At 46.9% G+C, this 21,263-nt stretch overlaps 1 protein-coding gene across 11 annotated transcripts in view; it reads right to left on the bottom strand.

The window, feature by feature from the left end:
- ENAH (ENAH actin regulator) overlaps positions 1-14,492 on the bottom strand; it is a 134,932-nt gene extending 120,440 nt beyond the window's left edge. For 10 of the 11 annotated variants that reach the window (XM_047704444.1, XM_047704447.1, XM_047704451.1 and 7 more), the window contains exon 1: positions 13,799-14,492. In XM_047704444.1, coding sequence (XP_047560400.1) covers positions 13,799-13,803 — 5 coding nt within the window. In that variant the 5' untranslated portion in view covers positions 13,804-14,492. The other variant, XM_047704445.1, reaches the window with a different exon arrangement.
- Positions 14,493-21,263: the final 6,771 nt, after the last annotated feature.

Raw genomic sequence — 21,263 nt, 5'->3', positions numbered from 1 at the left:
CCATGCCTCAACTCCAAACATCCACCAGCAAAGGGAAAGAATACATCTGGAGCTCGCAAAAAGTAAACTGCTTTGCTTCACAACCGCACCCGTGATCTGTATAAAAACGTTACCGAATCAGTTTCTGATTTTAGTACTTTGTGCAGATTCAAATAGAACTGCACCAATTAATCAGTTAAAAGGAAACAGAACTGCTAATTGGGTGATAGGATACCTATTTGAATAAGGTTTCCAGGCAGGAAAAAATAGACTTGATGTGTCGTCCTTATACTACATAAATATATTAACATTTACATATGGAAATTTCTTATCCCAATATTACACCATGATACCTTCACTTTGTCACTTAATCATACCTTTCTGCATAACTTGATTATAAGGGTATAAAAACATACTGTATTTAACTCAAAATTGTTCAAAGTACTATCTTAATACTGTTGAAAAATCGCAGGATTCAGCTAGAGAATTAAAATGGGAAGGCCTAAAACAATCAATAATCATGACTTTAGTTTTTAAGTTTATTTTTTAAAAGTTATTAGAAGTCCCTGATGATGCCCAGCATGTTACAAAGTGCTTAGGGAAATGCACCTGAGTAAAAGCTTACCTTTAATTTTTTGAGGGAAAACTTACGCCTGGAGTAGTACCAAATGCTCTGGAAGGTGAAGAGATGCTATCAGCCCAAGAAGGGAGTGATCACTAAAGACATAAAGTAAAGAGAAAGCTGAAGCGAGAGACAAAAGTGGGCACCAAAGCAACTTTCAGGAAGACAGAACAGAAGAAACAAGACCAAAATCCCATGGGCACCTTCGGGGAACCACAGACAGACCATCCTGAAAGACTGGCCAGGCGGAAGGCTCATGAAGGTGCCAAAGGGCCAGGTGGAGACGTCCGTCCTGAGTGCCACGGGGACAGGTCAAGGGTCTCAGGAGCAAGTGTGGGGCCACACAGCGCCCAAGCACAAGGACGGGAAAGTCGGGGAGATCCGAAAGTTGATGGGAGAAATGGGAGGCTGATTCCCCACGATGCAGACGATGGCTCTACAGTTCGGGGCTTTGTTTTTCAATTTGAAGATTCCTCTTAACACATTTTAAACATCATTTTAAAATATAGGTTCTCGAGGCGCCTGGGTGGCTCAGTGAGTTAAAGCCTCTGCCTTTGGCTCAGGTCATGATGGGGGAAGGGAGTGTCTCTGCTCAGCAGGGAGCCTGCATCCCCCTCTCTCTCTCTGCCTGCCTCTCTGCCTACTTGTGATATCTGTCTGTCAAATAAAATCTTTAAAAAAAAATATATAGGTTCTCTAAGAGTTTAACTGGTTCCTTGCTCCTAGAGTGCCTAAAAACAGAAGTCATTCACATTCAAAGAAAAAAGGCCAAGGAACAGTCAGAAGCCTGTACTTATTAAAATAAAAGTAAGGGTGCAACACAAAGAAAAGAGTAACTAGAACACACCAAATCCATAAATCCTGTAAATGCACCACAGCGAACTGCAAAACAAGGCAATGGACCGTTAATCCCATTTTGCACAGAAAGGATCTGAGACCTGGACAGCCAAGGGAAGATCTCACAGCTGGTAAAGAGCAGAAAGGCTTTGAAGCCAAAGAGGATTCTGTTAAACTTAACTATCTCTTCCCAAAATGAAAACACCTTGAAAAACTTCCACATCCAGAGGAATATAAAAAGATGACGGAGAGAGTTTCCTTAAAGTTGATGATTTGAACAAAATAACAGGTATCACAAAACACTAAACCAACACAAAATAATCCTGTTGTTCTCCCTTAAGTAAAAAAGACTACAAGAGAAAATTTTGAAGTATTATTTGCAGATGACATTTTGAAAGAAAGCAAACACAAATATATGAAATGGTCTCTACCCTCAGGATACCACATACCACGCCTCAAAGCTTGTGAAAAGCGATTAATGGCTACTCCCCCACGAAACTATAAGCACAAGAGAATGCATCATGTCTATGCACATCTTTACCTTTTTAAAGTGGTTTCTGAGGATTTATCTTACTGGGCCACATCACTAATTTTGGAATCACACAGCAAGAAGAATCATGCAGGAATCGTGCCCCTAGACCATGACCAGTTCAGTCTTAATTCTAACAGTGGAAGGAGGCCACTGAAGTGTGTTACTCAGGAGAGGAGCTGACCACAAGGGAACCGCAGAAAGGGCTGACTACCGCAGAGACAGCAGACTGGATGGGACAACAGAGCCACACAACAGCGAATCCAGAAGGACATGTCTATGAAAACATAATACAGGGCAAAATAGGTCCAGGGGTCCCGATAGGATGCATTGCCGGACTCCAAGAAGATGCCAGGTTGCCCCAAAACACAAAAGGAACCCTAACACAGAAACATCCACTAATGAACTAACCGTTTTGAAACTCGGTCCCTATCAGCTATCTGTGCCCGGTGGCACTGGCTCTGTCGGTCGGTTTCCCCTCCGCCCCACTGGTCTCTCGGTGACAGGCACAGGCTTCAGTGACAAAGCAACGCGAGCCACGTAGGACGTGCAAGTGCGAGCCTCGTGAAGCCACTCCAAACGAGGAGCACGTTTCCAACCAGTGGCAGAGCCACAGAAATGACAATCTGAGAGGGACCCTAACAGGGCAGGAACCTGGAAGAACTTAACGAGTGGGAAGGGTGCTCTGTATGCGGACCCAGCTGGTGGCTACAGAGGCGTGCACACACAGTACAGACCCACCAAGCTGCATGTACGTCTGTTAACGAGCACATTCAGCAGTAGGTGGATTACACCTTCAGGGGAGAAAAGGGGACACTGGAGATGACCCTCCTATCTCTGAGAACCACAGGGTCTGAACTTGAGGCCAGCGTGGGGCGGAGCTCCAAAACACCAGTGCGCCTGCGCTGCCGTGGGCCTGACGCCAGCTCGGTCTCTGGACCCAACTACAGGTCGGTAAACGTGGACGTTTAAATACGTTCAGTCTGTTACTTGCCGCTGAAAGCATTTTAACAGTTACAAGCAAAGAATAACTGGAGAAAGCTAAGAGAGATGAGGTAACAGGAGGTTAAAAGGAAATAACTGGAAACTGAGGTAAACCCCGGGCCTTACTAGTGGAGCCCTGGAGTATTTGGGTGAAATGACCTTCTGTGGGATTATACTGGAAAAATCTATCACAACAGGAGGGGTATAGCTCCATCCTATCTTACAATTTTTAAAGAAAAATTATGTAAAAACAAGAACTAGCACTTGCCTCATTCTTGTTCCTCTAAGAATTTAACACAGTTACAACCACAGCATGAATGTTTTCATAATTTTGTTTCGTTGTTCAGGATTAAAGCCAAACAAATGAAGCCTTTTCTCCCCACCCTGGCTATCGCTGAAGTGTCGCTCAGTCTAGGCCTGCCCCTTCCACACAGCCCTGTCTCGGACCAGTTACCTGCAGAAAATAAAGCACCCTTATACAATGAGATCACGGAGAAAACAAATCATTCCTCACACATCAACATTTTAGAAAACTTAAATATACACTTCAGTCCGCACAAGTTAACCAGGACAGAGAGGCCCCTGGGCACACTGGTTGAGAACGTGAGCTCTAGAACCAGCCTGCCGGGCCGGGACCCCCTACTCCACCGGTTACTAGCAGGTGACCCTGGGCAAGTCGCCGTAGCCCTCTGTGGCTCAGAGTCCTCATCTGACTCAGTAACAACAGCTCCTACTACTTTGTAAGTAATTGGAGGAGGGGCACCTGGGTGGCTCAGTCGTTACGCGGCTGCCTTTGGCTCAGGTCATGATCCCACCATGGTCCTGCTTGGCAGGGAGACTGCTTGACCCTCTCCTCCCAGCTCCTGCTCTCACTTGCTATCTCTGTAGATCTCTCTCAAATAAATAAATAAAATGTTAAAAAAAAAAAAAAAACTTACTGGAGGAATATCAAACAAGAAATAGGTAAAGCATTTCAGGCAATGAGTACCCAATAACCATTAGAGGTTAGATTTCAAAATCTAAGAAAACCGTAGAATATAAATTCTGACTTTGGAATTAAGTTCTTAGCAAAGGAAAAACTTCTTTAAAATCCCAGACCTTATGTTTAAATACAAGCACATATATTTTAAGTAAAATTAAGAAAAGCAAACATGAGAACAGATGTACTAGCAGTGTAAATGAGCTGAAAGTTTAACTTCTAAATATAGAAGTTTTTTTAAAGGTAGCGCATCAAACCTACTGAACTAGAAACTATGTGATGCTGCACCTTCCTAGAGATGATGTGAGAAGTCTGAATACGGAAACAGAAGAACGGAAAACTTCATATTATCAAAGGGTCAATTCTGTCCTTTACCCATTATTAGTCCATTACCTTAACACAATTCAAACCAAAACCCCAACAGGGTTAGGGATATACCTTTTCTTTTTATTTTTTTTTTAAGATTTTATTTATTTATTTGTCAGAGAGCGAGAGGGAGAGAGAGCGAGCGAGCACAGGCAGGCAGAGGCAGCCAGGGGCAGAGGGAGAAGCAGGCTCCCCGCCGAGCAAGGAGCCCGATGTGGGACTCGATCCCACGCCGCTGGGATCATGACCTGAGCTGAAGGCCGCCACTTTACCAACTAAGCCACCCAGGCGTCCTTACCTATTCTTTTTATTTCATTTTTGTTGTAACTGACAAAATAATTCCACAACTAATCTAGAAGAATGCACTAAATGGAAAAGTAAATAAAGTTCTGAAAATCCTAAGAAAAAGGAACAGTAACTTCACTTCTTAGACATTAAAACATATTATAAACTTAGAGTCACTGAACTGTGAGGAAACAGCACAGAATTTAATAATTAATGAGTCCAGATCCAGAAGCCAGTATTTATGGAAACCCAGGACACACAGACATGGCATTTTATTTTTTAATTTTTTTTTTAAGATTTTTATTTATTTGACAGAGAGAGAGATCACAAGTAGGCAGAGAGGCAGGCAGAGAGAGAGAGGAGGAAGCAGGCTCCCCACTGAGCAGAGAGCCCGATACGGGGCTCGATCCCAGGACCCTGGGATCACGACCTGAGCTGAAGGCAGAGGCTTTAACCCACTGAGCCACCCAGGTGCCCCCACAGACATGGCATTTTAAACCAACGTGAAAGGATGGGTTAGTCAACAAAGGATACTGACAGGTGACCAAACACTCGCTATTTAGCTCGAGGCCAACCTAACGTCTCCCACCTGACACCACAAGAAACTGCAGGTGGCTTACACTGAAGCATAAACGGAACCACCAAAGGAAAAGAAAACACAGGGGCGTACACATACAGCTTTCGGCTGAAGGCGGCAGAAACGATCAAGGTAAGGACATATAGCTGTGACACGAAATGGTTGCGCTTCTACACCAAAACAAACAAAACTCAAAGACAAGGTGACGAGTCCGTGTCTCCCCCCACCCCGCCCCCCCGTAACTCTGGGCTTGAGCATGTGCCTGGCTTCTGCGCAGGAGGCTGGGAAACAGGTTGTCGGCAGAGGTCTGATGAGAGCTCGCGCACTACGATGGCCACTTCTAGGTGAGAGACAGACGCACCACAGGAGCCCAGCCAAGGGATGAGACCACACGGGCGAGTCCAGGGACACCAGCAGCAGGCACACCCAGCCAGCTCACACATGGTCTACCAGGCAACTGATCTACCTGCATGACGAAGGGCTACTTGTTAACCACATAATAAATCACTGCAAGAAGGACTGAATATCCCACGGAGAAAACAAAGTGGACCGACAGACAACTTGCACAAAAACAGAGCTGTTCCATAATCACATGAGGAAATGTCCGATTCTCCTAGTAATCAAGGAAATGCAAATCAAAACACAGAAGGGTGCCTGGCTGGCTTGGACAGTGGAGTGTGCACCGCCTGATCTCAGGGTCAGGAGATCCGCCCCACATTGGGTGTGGATAATGCCCTAAGTTGACCAGAAGGTCAGTTAACTGGAACTCTCATGTGTGTTGCTAATCTGGTAAAAGTAATAAAATTCCCTTTGGCCTTGTAAATTGACCTCACTTATCATTCACTCACATATTTATTGTGTACTTATAGAGGCCAGTGCTGGGATCTAGGAACACAGATGAACCAGGACCTTAATAATTTGGGTTTCGTTCTAAGAGTATGAAGATGCCACCAAAGGCTTTAGCAAGGATTAACAATAGTTGGTGGCCACTTTTAAGATTATTCCAACTGCTGCATGGAAAAGGGGGGAATGAGAATGGAAACAGGGAGACACTAAATGTTCCCGTGACAGGTGCCTGGCTAGATCACTTGGAGGAACCTGACTCCTGATCTTGGGATTTTAAGTTTGAACCCTGCACTGGGTACCAAGATCCACTTATAAATAAAATCTTGGGAAGCCTGGGTGGCTCAGTCAGTTGAGCATCTGCCTTCGGCTCAGGTCATGATCTCAGGGTCCTGGGATGGAGCCCCACATGGGATCCTTCCTCTGTGGGGAGCCTGCTTCTCCCTCTGCCTGCTGTGCCCCCTGCTTGTGCACACGCGCTTTCTCTCTCTGACAAATAAACAAATAAATAAAATCTTTTTTTAAAAATTAAAAATAAATGTTCACATGAGGTAACAGTGGCCTATACTTAAGCAGTATCAAGGAGAAGCAGCTGCAAACACACAGGTCGACCTCCCAGGACCTACTAATAAAAAAAAGCAAGAGAAACGAAAAAAATCCTGCTGATTCTACTACTAGGAATTTATCACAAAATACAAGTAGATGTACAAGTACAAAATATCGAACATGTACACAAAGACATATATCCAAAGATGCTTATGGCAGTTTCATAATAACAAAAATAATGAAAAAAATCTGAAAGTCCACCCCCTAAGATATAAATTAAGTAGATTAAGGTCATCCAAAGCATAGTGAAAAAATACTGTGCAGTCACTTAAAATTACAGAGCTTGGTATTTAGTGACAAGGATTACATAGAAAGGTGCCAATTACAAACCATATAATGTAGTATAATTTCACCTTTACTTAAAACATAGACATACACACACAAGCACATTTACGGCAGCATATGTGCATTACAAAAAGCCTAAAAAGCTACAAATCAAAACAGCAAAATTCTGGATGGTCTGGGTTTGAGTTATTAACATCTTTAAACTTTCCATATCTTCTAAAATCTACATAAAACCTGTACTGGCAGTTTATAACGCAAGGAAAAAAGTCACTAAAACATAACACAACACTGACCAGGCATTTATCAGGACAACAGTAATTGGTTCATTCCCTCAAAATACTACACATACGAATGATTAAAGAGATTACAAAGTCATAAAAATAACCCAAGTTTTTAAATTAAAACTTCAGATTCATGAATTGTTGAAACTGTTAAAAACTGAACTGTCCCAAGTTGCTCGGGACGCTGGTGTGAGAGGAGGGGGAGGGCCATCTCAGGACTCAGGTCTGAGCAGACGGTCACAAGTGGGAGCCACAGAAAGAGCCCCTCACTGCAGCCCGCGCTCCCCTGTGATCTGACCTAAAGGGCTCTTCATCTGATGCCACCTGTGCTCTGCAGATCTCGAATCTTCTTCCCTACCAAGTCGGCACAGTCAGGGCCCACCTGGGCTGTCCCCACTGTGTGACTCCTCTGGACGCGGCCACCATGAACATCCGTGGACTTGCTCCTGTGTGCATGAAGGCTTTCGCTTCTCTGGTATCCACACCTGGAAGCGTAACTCCAAGTTTCACTTTGTAAGGGACCCGCCGAGCTGTGTCCTAACGCAGCTGTCCCATTTTACAGGGTTCCTCACATGGTTACCACAAACTGAGGAGACGGCAGACTTTCATGGAAATAAGGGATTCCCTCCTCTCAAGTCCATTTCATGTGCCAAGTGCCATGCCAGGGTTTTCTATAATTTCTGATTTAATTTTGCCAACAACTCTATAATGCAGAAAGCATCTCCATCTTACAGAAGAAATTCAAATCTCAAACTAGAACCTACTCCAAAACGAACAAACTGGTAAATGTCAAAACAGAACCCAAATTCAGACTGACCTCAAGGCCTGTCCCCTTAACCCACTGCCGTGCCCAGCTGTAAACTTAGATATATGGACACGGCTTCACATCAAAATGATTGTTTGGAAAAGCTGCATGTTAATTAAATTTATTAGAATCATTATAAAACAGAAGCTTCCCCATATACAGAAATTTCTAGAACATACGATGTCTCCTGCATAAACCACATCCCTCATTTATTTTCTTTAGCAAAGAACACTTACATGTAGAGTTACTTAAAACATATCTACAGACTGCCTAAACATTATAGAAATTAGCTTCTTCCATCAAAGTCTTATCAAAGACAAAAAAAAAAAAAAAAAAAAAGGTGGGCACCTTCTGCTACAGACTGAATTGTGCCCCACCCCAAATTCGTAGGCGGAAGCCCTAACCCCTGATGTGACTATATTTGGAGACAAGACTTTTAGGAGATAATTAAGATTAAATGAGGTCGTAGGGTGGGCCCTAAATCCATAGGACTGGTGACCTTACAGGAAGAGAAGAGATCTCTGTCTGTCTCTAAGTCTCCACACAGGGTGACACCACAAGAAGGCAGTAGTGGGCAGTTGCCAGGAGGTAGTGGGAGCCCTCCCAGAGCCAGACCACACCAGCACCCTGATCTCAGACATCCAGCATCCAGAAGGTTGAGAAAGTTAAGTTGAGGTTCGAGCCACCCAGTCTACGCTATTGTTTGTTATGGCAGCCTGAGCTGAGAAATACATCTTCTTTGTATCAGAAACTAAGCAATTACCGGCATTTTAAGCACTGGTGAGAATCAAAACAAAGGAGGCACTAAGTGGAACAGAAACAAGCTAACCCAAGAGACACAGAAAAAAAGCGTTTTGCTCAAAACAGTTACAAGTCCCACATCAGAGACTGGCAAACAGAAAGACCCGCCTTCTATTAATTCAGAATGCAATGAGACAGGGCAGGATCCTGGTATCCTCCAAAGAGCTTTGGAGCTGGACAAAGCAGAGTCACACTCTTTTTGCCATTTCCATTTGTGTCTGAGTAAGAGACAAACTCTACACCCAATCTTGTGGTCCAGATACTGGCTTTTGTTTTAATTAAATTGACATTGATTACATGCCAAATACCAGAATGTACCCTCTAGTACCCAGTCCAGCTTAAAGAATGTTAAAGGTGCTCCAAAAATGGTGCTTGTTACTGCCAGGGAACAGATTCTGGAAAAGAAAACCTGGGCCAAAGCCAAACACTGACATGAGCACCCTCCATTTGCCAGGTATTTTACCATTACCATAAACATAAAAATGCAATCCCTGCCCTCAAGGGGCTTACAATGAAACAGGACAGAAAAATCCATTATTTGTAAAACAATGTGATAAATGCAAAAGCAAAAAATATATACAGAATATATGGGAACACAGGGGAATGGCTGGGGAGGGGGGTGGGTAGATAAATCTGGAACTACACCCCAGATGGTTGACAAAGAATTCCATTCTTGCTTTTTACTCCAGAAAGCTTCCCAAGCCTTTACTTGGGGAACCACCTACTGAGGTACAGCTCATCTCAGACGCTCTCCTTTAACTTTTACTCACACTCAATCCCATTCATCATTGGGGGGGCGGGGGGGGGGGTGTTGTGATTTAAGCAACACAGAGAAGGGTTACTTCTCTTCCTCTCCCACGACCACATAAAAATCGAAATCACGTTTCCCCAAATCCTTCTCACATCCATGATAAAGACTGGATTACAAGTTACACAATCACCCCAGATTTAAGCTGTGTGGAGGGTAAGGAACCAAAACCATCAGACTGGGATGTCATTTCTTCTAGACCAGCTAAACGGGGTCCGCCTGGTTATTCTGCCTATTCCACTAGGCGAGCAATGTACCAGAACCCTGGAACACTGCAAACGTCAGTAAATCTTCTCCGTGAATCCAAACTGTTACCAAGATTTATATACTTAATAAACATCTAAAACACAAACCCATGCCTACATAAGGAGCCCTGGCATTCCCCCAAAAATGCAAATTTGGCTGCTGCCCCTAAAATAAACTTCTGTGGGAAAGTCAGACACCGAACAGCTACAGTGTAAGTGAAGACCAGCGAGAACAGAGGCACTTGTATCTGCATCGGTTCCCGGACATCCCACTTGACACTCGACACAACAATCCTGTGAAAAAACAGGGTATGTCCATTTTTACAAGTTTGCTCCATTCACGAGCAAATCTTCTGAGCCCTGATCAACTGACACTCTAAAATGTGCATGAAGCTTATTATTACCATAAAGCAAAGTAACAAAAAATATTAACAAGTATCCCGAAGGTTCTAAATATCCACACAGGAAGGAAATGGTAAAAGATCAGTTTCCTGAGAAAGAAGGCTGGACTGGATCAGGTGATCAAATAAGGAGCATTCCAGGAAACCCTCCCACCGCCACTCTCTGGGACCACGACCTCCCAAAGCAACCCCGAGGGTGAGGACATCAAGCACTCTTTACCGCCAAGCCCAGAAATGCATTTATGTGCCGATCAACAAGAGAGCCACTACCTGGAGAAGATAAGCAAAATGTAACCTACTTACCATCCTGGAACCAGAAGAGGCCCAGAAAGGTAAAGCAGACTACCCCAAAGTTTTACATAACTAGTCTAAGAGCCGAGCCCCGAAAAAAGAGAAGCAACATTACTGTACGTGCTACACGGCATGCAAACATCTTCCCTTCCACGATCATCTGACCTCCACTACCCCGTCAATAACCGTCCCTTTTTACATATTTTAAGACATGGATCAGTGAAATCACGTGATTAGCTGCAGGTTCCCCAGCTAGCCAGTGGCTTCGATGAAGCCTCACAACCCTACCACGCCTTTTCCTTCTAAGGTGAGAAAGTGACACAGTAGTGAGTAGAAGTGTGGACTATTTACATACACGACGGATCCACAAACCTCAAAGCAATAATCTTCCAGGCTCTTCTTACCCACTAGCCTACGTACAGTTGTGTTACATCAGAAAGCTCCTCCTTCTGTAAAAAAAAGATCTTGGGGCTCCTGGGCAGCTCAGGCCATTAAGCATCCTCCCACTCTTGAGTTTTTGGCTCAGGTCATGATCTCAGGGTGGTGGGATCAGCCCTAAATTGCACTCTGTGCTCAGTGGGAAGCAAGATTCTCTCCCTCTCCTTCTGCCCCTCTCTGCTTGTGTGCTCTCTGAAATAAAAAAATCTTAAAAAAAAAAAAAAGGAAAAAAAAAGATCTGGAGTAACCAACTAGTTAAAAAAAAAAGGAATCATTTAAAAGGCCTACACTCTATTACTACTACATATACACACACCTACCTCCAACATAAATCATCTTATTCTTTTGAAATATTACTCAAACAAAAAATAATAGAACCAAGAAGCTGGAAGTTATGGTAACAAAATTACCAGTTTGGGGGGCCTCCTCCTTTTCACCATATTGTCTGAGAAACTTTCTCATTTCTTTAGAGAAAGTTCTTTAAACAAAGTATTAACCAGTAATTCTATATAGAGCTTTTCACATGTGTAGAATGCTTTAAAGATGGTCTCAGGAATGTAAAGCATTATCCCCTCCCCTTCTGCCTAGGAATATTACACCCAGCCAGCCTGCTATTCCTGAAATTGAAGTCATCAGAGTGATCTTATCACAAATACTTAAATGGCAACATATCCTCTCTTCGGAATTCTGACCAACTTCATGGAAATTCCTGCCCATCCGTTCTTTATTTCTGTACAGACTTTAAACCATCAAGTACCTCTTAATATAAAAAGACTCAATTTAATACCATAACACTAATGTCCTACTGTACTTAAAAGCATCACTGAGATGAAGTCAAATATTAATAGAACCTGAAGAGCCCTTTCTTAAGCACTGAAACATCCCAAAGCTTTTTGCACCCGACGCAAGAACCTTTAACTTCCACACCAAAGCAGACTACTTTCCCCGGGATATAAGGAACGTGCACAGGGGAGTTGCACCAACCACCTACCAAACAATCCAATGCCTACCAAGTGAAAAGCTGATCCTCTTTTGTGCTCTTCAATTATTCAGAATTCGCCTACGAAGAATCGCTGTGGACTACCTGAGCAAACCTTTCAGACCTGGCCATCCATGTTTTGCTCTTATGCTACTGGAAAGTACCCACTCCAAATTCAGTAAGGAACAGAGCAGGAAGTTTAGAAATTTACAAGTTACTCTGTATTAGAAAAGGAACTTATAAGTGAACAGGTAATTTACCTGTGACACACAGAGAACTACACAGGACAGGGATCAAACTTCATTGAATACCCAGAACTTACTTTTTTTTTTTTTTTAGTTCATAACTTCTGAATCAAAAAGCTTTATGATTTTATTTTAAAATACCCTCGTTTTCGCTGTTCTACATTTCTCAATGTTGAAATAAATTTACCCAAATGGGGGGGGGGGGACACCTCCTAACTTCTGGTCTGCAAAACTCCTTACAGCATTGAGTCTCTAAGACAGAAATCAACAATACATGCTATTAGAAGATATAACGTTACATATGTTTTATTTTAGTTCCTGCGTTTTCAAGGACATCAGTATCCGGATTTAAAAAAAAAAAAAAAAAATGCTCAAACCCATGGTTCAAGTTTTTCCGGCCGAATTTTTCAGAGATGTTGTTTCTGGTCTGCACGCCATAATTACATTTTAAAATGATCCATTACATTTGAAAATAAGTTGTGTGGAATGACTAAGGAAAAGGGGTCACTTCCTTAAAAGCTTTAAACACATTTTTAAGGCCAAGAAAATCAGCGTTTGTAACTTGGAATCGGAGAAAACAGAATTCAAATCCCCAGTAAGCTGAAGTGAAAAACACAGTTATGTCACACAAAAACATATTTAAAAATAAAAATGGCAAAATGTTCAAGCTGGATAGGAAAAAAAATAAAGAAAACTAGCGTTTAAAATGGAAACTACTTAAATTGAGAAAGAATCCCAATGACATGACATTTTCTCGCCAAAGCAAAGGAATCTCAAGGCTCTACCGCTGAAATCTCATTGTACTGCGTTATGAAGGTCTTGGCAACGCCTGGCCATTAATCTCGAGCACAAAGGGGCCTCCGCGGCGAAGGCAGCGAGAGCCCACCTCCCCTCGAGGCCGAGCGCAGCCCCCCGCGGGACCCCCGGCGGCAAAGCCCGGAGGCCAGCCCGCCCAGAGTCCTGCGCCAGCCCCCGGGGCTCCGGGCGCCGAGCGGGCCGGGGCGCACAGAGCGCGGCGCGTCACCACCAGCAGGGCGGGCCGGGGGGACACGCAGCCCCCGCGGCTCCCGCGGGCGGCGAGAGGGGAGCGGCCGCTGCAGTGCCTCGCGGCCGCCCCGGAGCCCAACGCGCCCTCCAGACGCAGGCCCGCGCCGCGCCCGCGCCTCCGCCCCGCCGGCGACCGGTCACCTTCCAGTGCTCGGCGCCCACCGCGCTCCGGCACCCGCTACCACACACTCGGGGCTCCCAAACTTTTCTGCCCTCCCCATCCCCCCCACCCCCGGTTCCAGCCGGGATGAAGGCGCACGACTCCTCACCTCCGCCCGGAACAATACCCGTCTCCCGGCAACGCGCACGCCAGGGCCCGCGACCCCCTCCCCATCCCTATCCCCGGGCCGGGCCGGGCGCGCGGGCGGGGGAGGGGACCGGCCGAGCAGGGCCCCGGGGACGGCAGGCGGCGCCGCGACGAGACCCAGCGCCGGGTGCGGAGCGAGGCCCGAGGGACAAAGGGACGGAAGCGCTGGGGCCGGGCGGCGCCCGCCGGGGGTGGGGGCCTCCGCCGGGTCGCGGCGCCCGCCGCACAATGGCCCGCCGCCCCCGCCCGCGCCCTCACCTCATGGTGCCGGCGGCCCGCGGCTCCCCGGCGGCCGGGAACGCGGGGGGCGCGAGCCGGGGCCTCTCCTCCGGGGGCGGGGACGCGGCTGGCGGACGGCGGACGGCGGCCGGCGCGCGGCTCCTCCTCCGGCGGCCGGCGCTACACCATGTCCCCGCACAAAGCGGCGGCGCGGGCCGAGCGCGGGAGACGCAGCGGAGGCCGCGAGGCTGCGAGGGCGGGGGCCGAGGCGGGCGGGCCGCCGGGTGCGCGTCGTCCCCGCTGCGGGAGCGCCCCGCCGCCCTGAGAGGGAGCCCGCCTCCGGGCCGAGTGCAGGCGGCGCCGCAGCCGCGCAAGAGAGCCGCGAGCGCCGCGCGGGGCCGGGGAGGCGGGGCTCGCGGCCGGGGAGCACGCAGGCGCCGCCCTCGCTCCCGCCCCACCCCCCTCCTCCCCGCCCCCACCCCACCCCCGGGGCGGGGGGGCGCACGGCGAGGGGCGGGGCAGGAGCGCCCCCGCGCCGGCCGAAGGAGCTGGCCTGCGGTGTGCGCTCGGCGGAGTCCTTTTGTGGCCTCGGGCCCGCCGCCTGCGCTCCCCCGCGCCCGGGTTGCGGGGGCTGCGGAGGCTGCGAGCTCCCCAGCCCGCGCCTGGGCGGGGGCGGGGCACCTAGTCACGACAGGGGGGCCGCATTGTCCTCCGGGACCGCCCGCGCGACGCGCCAGTCGGGAGACACGCTCCCCGGCAGTGGGCATGACCTCATCAGCGAGCGCACGCGGTCCCGGGCGGGGGAGGGGACGCGGGCCGGGGGGTTAGTGGGGGACCCGGCGACCAGGGGTCAAGTGTCCTGTCTTTCACGGGGCTTCCAAGTCACCTGCTTGGAAAGGTAGCTGCGGAGTGCGGACGCCCCAAACTCGTGGAAAGCCCCGGGGCGGGGGGCGGCCTCTAAAGACAAATCCCCTAATCAAGTAAGGCTTCAGAATGGACAAATGGCAGGCGTCCTGGAGTCCCGAGGACGAGGAGGAGGGGGACAGGGTGGGTGGGGGGAATTCTACTGTACAAAAGGTGGCTGGCGTGGAAAAGGTCCCCTGCAACCAGGTTCGGATCGCTGCACCATCCGGTCCAAAATGGAGGCCCTAGCATGACTCCAGGAATCTATTCAAAAGTTTTGGTGTGTTATTTTTAAGATGGACGTACAATTGCAACTGTACTAGGACACTGGAGATCATGTGCACTTCCAGAAGCAAAGCAAGCGAGTGACAGTCATGCTTGGTCAATGCCTGCCTCGTCTCTCATGGAACTGTGCGGCCCAGTTTTAACTATAAAAAGCTTCCCCCAGTTCCAGTTTCCGTACTGAAGGATTTTCTTTTCGAGACCTGCAGCCCCAAGCCGATAGCCCTGTGGAAGCAGTGGCCTGGAGCTATGGCCCAGGACCGGGGTGGCCTCAGGTAGTAAAAAGCTCCGTGCGTCTGCCTTAACACGGTGTACTTGGAGAACGCTAATTTCCACCCACATACCTAATTACAGCTTACCGCCACAGAGAGTTTTATTCAGGGATCTCCAAGCACGGAGAGAGAACAGCCTTGCCAGTCAGGTGTCCTTGTTGCAATATTGCCAGCAGAGATAGGGAGGCAACACAGGGACTGGGCCACGCCTGCGCTGGGCACCCCTAGACACCATAGCTACAAACTATGAGGCGCACCGTTTGACCATCAACATAAAACACAGGCAACCTCAAAGAGGATCCTCCAAATCAACTGAAGACCATTGGCTGGGATGCTTTGTTTTTGGAAAAGGAATAAGACACACTGAGCCATCGTGGGGGAGGTATGAATAAGACAGACTCGACCACAAAGAACTAGCACCCATTTGCCCTAGTTAGTTCACAGCAGTACAGTAAGCTCAGCAAATCTTACGTTTCAGGGAAAACTCTCTCAAAGGGCCCAAAGGGGGTGGAGATTTTGCTGTAATGACTCAGACCACCTCCTCCTGCCAGAAAATGCCTTACAGATGACTCCATAACCCACTTCGCGTTTGTGAAATTTAATCCATCCGCACTCAGTAAGCCATCTATCACATCGTCTTTGTCCTAACAGCAAACATTCCAATGGTATGGGCACCAAGTGGAAAAGGCTGCTCTTGTTTTCTACGTTTATTAAAAATGTACCAGCCAAGAGTCTTGGCTGCCTATGACCCTTTCCATCCTTTGGCATGGCAGCTCTCCAGCTCTGAGTTGGGCATACCGTTGCCTTTGGACTTGGATATTGCAATGGGTGGCCCGACCTTCAAAGGTCATTCTGTGGCAGGCAATGTGTTGCTTGTGACAAAATGTTGTTGCTTCTCATTCATATTTGGTTTAACAGTCAAAAAGGGGCAAAGAAAAGCTCGAGCTTGGGAAATCACAGACGAGTTCTGGTCACAGAGGAAACTTTGTAGAACATGTTGCCCTATGGAATTAAAGAATTTTAGAGACGGAAAGAATCTTAAGTCCCTCCCACTCGTTTTTCCAGAAGGGGAAAGGGAGACGTAGAGAGGTTAAGTAAACTGCCCACTGACACACAGCCACTTTGTGGGGGAATGTAAACCCAGGATTTCCAGGGACAGGTTTAGTCCTCTTTCTGCCCCCTGAAACCCCCTATCTATAGCAAAAGAAGAGCGGGGTGAAGCGGTCCAAGTTAAAGCTGATTCTCTTCTCATAAATCCTGCTTAAAGGCTAATTTTTAATTGAGTGACTAGGCTGGATGGCGAAAATGGTTTGAACACCTAGAAGAAGTGTTGCCCAGCCAGAAGGCCAATGCCCGGCCTTTATGTAGGCACCCAGATGTTTGAAAGGTGAAAGAAGGCAGGCAGGAAGGAAGGAATGTCCACCTGTTCTAATCAAAGATGAAAAAGAGACCATTCATCAAAAGAAATGGATTCTCCTCTTAATGCTAAGTGTGTGAGCCTCCACGTCCCCTCCTCCAGCAACACCCCAGCTGGATAGGACGGTAGGAGGTCTGCTCCAAGCCCTAGGTATTCACAGCCTTGGTGTTGGTCTACACATCTTTCAGTGTGCAGCCAGGCGTGAGATGAAACAGAATCCATGCTTCTGCTGAAGATGAGTTCGCTGCTGGAGTATTGTCAGTCTGGTTCGGAGGGCTCTCTCAGAACACGCCTTGTTTAAATCCGTCTGATAGCATCAGTGTGGGCTTGTCCTCCATTTATGGGCATGAGGAGGATGAATGACTAATGCAATTCACCCGTCAGGAAGTCAGCGTTATGGATTGTAGGCATGGTCTCCCGGGCACCCAAAAAAGGGTTCTCCAGGAGTGACTTAGGGAAGAGCAGGTCACTCAGAGGGAACGTGATCGTATCCTTCCTTCTTCTCTTATCAGTATTTTTTCTTGTGTGGCCGACCAGCTCATGGCATATTGTTTATCTCTCCAAGAAGGGGAAAAAAGAAATAATAGAGAATGTGATGTTCCAGTAAGATTCAAGATATTTTCTTACTCATCTTTCAGCCCTAGCTGCCCATATATAATCTGGGTCCTAAAATATTATCAGAAGACGTAAACATGAGGGTAAAGTATTTGCCTCTGACATTTGTGTTTTTCTCCATTTGTCATTTTTCTCCCTTCCAAATTAGGACTTATTCTGTTAATTTCATTTCCTCTTCCCAGAGTCTCTTTTCTCAGTGCTTCACTGTGGTAACTTGACAGAAGATTCCAAAATCCTGAACTGTTACACTGAATTGGTAGACACCATATTCAATAAAATGTAGTACATTATTTCCACAGAATTCAGCCATGGCTGTGATTCAAAGATTATTGGGGAGGGGGAGGGGCAGAGGGAGAGAATCCCAAGCAGACCCCATACTTAGCAGGGGAGCCCAATGTGGGGCTCCATCTCACGACCCATCATGAGGTCGTGATCTAAACCAAAACCAAGAGTCAGATGCCCAAAAGACTGAGCCCCCAGGTGCCCCTGCCACAGGTGCTATTTAAAGAATACAGCAGGTGGGCTCCAGTTCTAAAGAATTTTCTTATTTGTCTATTCTCAGAGAGAGAAGGTAGAAGAAGGGGGAGTGGTAGGCAGAGGGAGAAGCAGGCTCCCCACTGAGCCAGGTGCCCAACGTGGGACTCTATCCCAGGACTCTGGGATCATGACCTAAGCCAAAGACAGATGCTTCACCAATTGAGCCACACAGGCATTCCCCTCTGCCCCGACACTTTTTTTAAAGATTTTTTAATAGATGGGCTCCAGTTCTAGATAACAATCAAATCATGGTGCTTTACAGACTGGATCGAAAAGAGGCACCACCACAATCCATTTCTGAACCCTCACGTCTTCTAAGATCTGCCGGCAGCTTGGGAAGAACTAGTGGTTTCCCTCTTTCTTGCATTTACATTGATTTACTTGTCCCATTTACTGTAATCAGACTCTAGAATACCAGTCAATCATCTTAGGGACATTACAATCAGGTGACAACTGACCTTGGAGTCTTTCCTCAAAGGGGATAAGGCAGAAAGTTAAAAAAGAAAAGATGATTTTCTGCCTAATCACAGTAGCGGAGAAAGATAGTACCACAAGGCTGTATCCTGAACGAGCAGGCTGTCCAAAATGAGTTCACACGGCTTCACACTGCATTGTCTGTGGCTTTGCTCAAGAGCCAGGATGTTTGTTGCAAAGTTCATTAAAAATCCCAGCTATCGGGGGGGGGGGGGGGGGGGGGGACCTGGGTAGCTCAGTGGTTTAAGCCTCTGCCTTCGGCTCAGGTCATGATCCCAGGGTCCTGGGATCGAGCCCCGCATTGGGCTCTCTGCTCAGCAGGGAGCCTGTTTCCCTTCCTCTCTCTCTGTCTGCCTCTCTGCCTGCTTGTGATCTCTCTCTGTCAAATAAATAAATAAAAATCTTAAAAAAAAAAAAATCCCAGCTCTCGGGGCACCTGGGTGGCTCAGTGGATTAAGCCACTGCCTTCGGCTCAGGTCATGATCTCAGGGTCCTGGGATCGAGTCCCGCATCGGGCTCTCTGCTCAGCAGAGAGCCTGCTTCCCTCTCTCTCTCTGTCTGCCTGCCTCTCTGCCTACTTGTGATCTATCTCTGTCAAATAAATAAATAAAATCTTAAAAAAAAAAAATCCCAGCTATCTTTCTCTTTGAAACTGTTGCTAAGCATGGTGATCTGGCCAGAATCTAATTCAAGAAAGGATCTTTGACTCTTCATTCTCTTAAGTTTAATGTCAGAATCCAGAATCCAGAATCCTCTGGTCAAGTCTTCCTATAGTTGAAAGAAAAGCAGCAACCTCCAGCAATCTTTGATCGCTACCACCAACTTATGAGGAGGGAAAACGGTGACGTCATATCCATTCTGCGTATGAAGAGGCTGAGTCTGTAAGCAAGGTAGCTGGTGGCTGAATTCTTGGTGCAGCAATCAGCTAATTGAACTGCAAATCAAAACTTAAAGAAATTAAAGGCAGAACCCTTCCCCTCTCCTGTCTGTGCTAACAATCCCTGCTTTAGATGGAAGCCCATATGGATAGGCTCTCCATCTGAGAAAAGTAATGGTCTTAGAGTCACAGGAAGGTGAGCGATGAGTGTGGCTAGATAATCCGTTGGTCAATAATGGTATTTGCTAACCCTCGAGGCATTTACATACCTAATTAAATCCTCCCAACATTCCTGGGAAGTGGGGCCCATTCTTTCATCCTTGCTGGGCTTACAGCTCATGCAAGTGAAGACCAGGAGGGCTAAGCAGTTGATGAGAAAACTGGAAAAGCCATTCCACAGGCCACATTTTCAAGCTATGCACAAGAGAGCCTCATCTATGTCACTTCCTCTGAATAAAAGAGAGAGAGAGAAAAAGACTCATGGTCCACTTAGGAAATGGGACTAACATAGTTAAAAACAAAACAAGCAAAACACTCTCAAGTCAACCCCTGGTAGCCACAAGAGGAGGCTACCCAGTAAATCATGACATCTGGTCTCCCAGCAGGAAATAAACTACACCCCAGCCCACCCCACCCCCGCCTTAGACACAGGTATGTGTCCTGGTTTCCAGGCTGGTACTTCGCTCAGTGGAAGCACTCATATGAGTCTCCCCAAATGAGAGAGCTCTAATAATGTTTGTTCGTTTGTTTTCCAGAATAATAACGCTACTGAGAAGTGACCAGAGGTAACTCACTCCTTCAGCTTGCCTTTACCTCTGCTGTCCCACACACACAACTCGCAGCGGGGTACAGAGCTTAGAGGAGCGGTTTCTTAAGCCAACCCAGTGAACCAAAAACTCATATGCAAACGCTTGAAGTATGTTGGACTATGTTAGAGTATGTTTTTCATTGAATACATGGCAATCAACAAACATGGTGGCCAAGACGAACAAACATGGAAGAAGCCAAACCCTAAGGTGCCTAGAGAGGTGTGTACATTCTCTTTATTAATCTTCCAATTGGTTATTGGAGAGCCTAGACAGGGAATACCACAACCCCTAGGTGACTCCATGCTTTCTGGAGCTTTGATCTTTTGCAAAGGAATTGGGTTCAAAAGTCTGTCTAGGATGAGAGTTGTAATATCTGTTGGTATATTCTCTTGTGAAAGACTACTTTTTAAGGACTGAAGTACTCACTGAGAATGTACCACCAATCCACATGGTTGTAATAATTCAGGGAAAGGTCTTGAATGCAACCCCACTTCCTGTCTTAGCTTCCCGTCCATGCTTTCTGGTATAACTCGGGTAGCATTGCATATCTGTCAAGCATCTCGGCATTAACTTTTCTTTAAATAGCTCCTGTTTGGGGACACCTGGGTGGCTCAGTCAGTTAATTCTCTGACTCTCGACATCGGCTCAGGTCATGATCTCAGGGTTCTGGAATCAAGTTCTGGAAGTCTGCTGGAGACTCTCTCCCTCTCCCTCCGCACCCCCTATCCCCCCTCAGAGTGCAAGCAGAGGGAGGGGCAGAGGGAGAAGGGAGAACCAGATTCCCTCCTGAGTGGCGAGCCTGATGTGGGGCTTGATCCCAGAACCCTGAGATCATAAATTGAGCCTAAGACGGACACTTAACAGACTGAGCCACCCAGGCACCCCCTTTTTAAAAATATATAAAATAAATAAATCTTTAAAAATAAACAGCCCCTGTTTTCTGTGGGGTTTTTTGCAATGTTGCTTTCACTGAACATCCCACTGAACTTGAATTTACTCAGTGTCTCTCACTTGCTAACAATATTTCCCTTCAAAGTTTCACAGTCTGGTCTTTTCCTTCTTTTCACCTTATTTTCTCTCCTATTACTAATGAGATGGTAGTCTCAACTTTCTTTATTTGAGTCATTTATATCTTCAGACCTCTGTTGAGTGTCAAGGCTGGTTTGGTGCTCCTTCCTTAAGGAATGATGCCCAAATTAAGTTAAGAAACAATTCCTAAGACAGCTGGCCTGTGATTCTTCATGGTCCCCTGGTATCCCAAGCACTGGACAGTCTGTTTAATATTGAAAGTTGAATAATCGAGCCAAGTGCATAGTTT

The sequence above is a fragment of the Lutra lutra genome, chromosome 15 (genome assembly GCF_902655055.1).
Source record: "Lutra lutra chromosome 15, mLutLut1.2, whole genome shotgun sequence".
Taxonomy (NCBI): Eukaryota; Metazoa; Chordata; class Mammalia; order Carnivora; family Mustelidae; genus Lutra; species Lutra lutra.
This window is presented reverse-complemented; position numbering and strand designations above follow the sequence as displayed.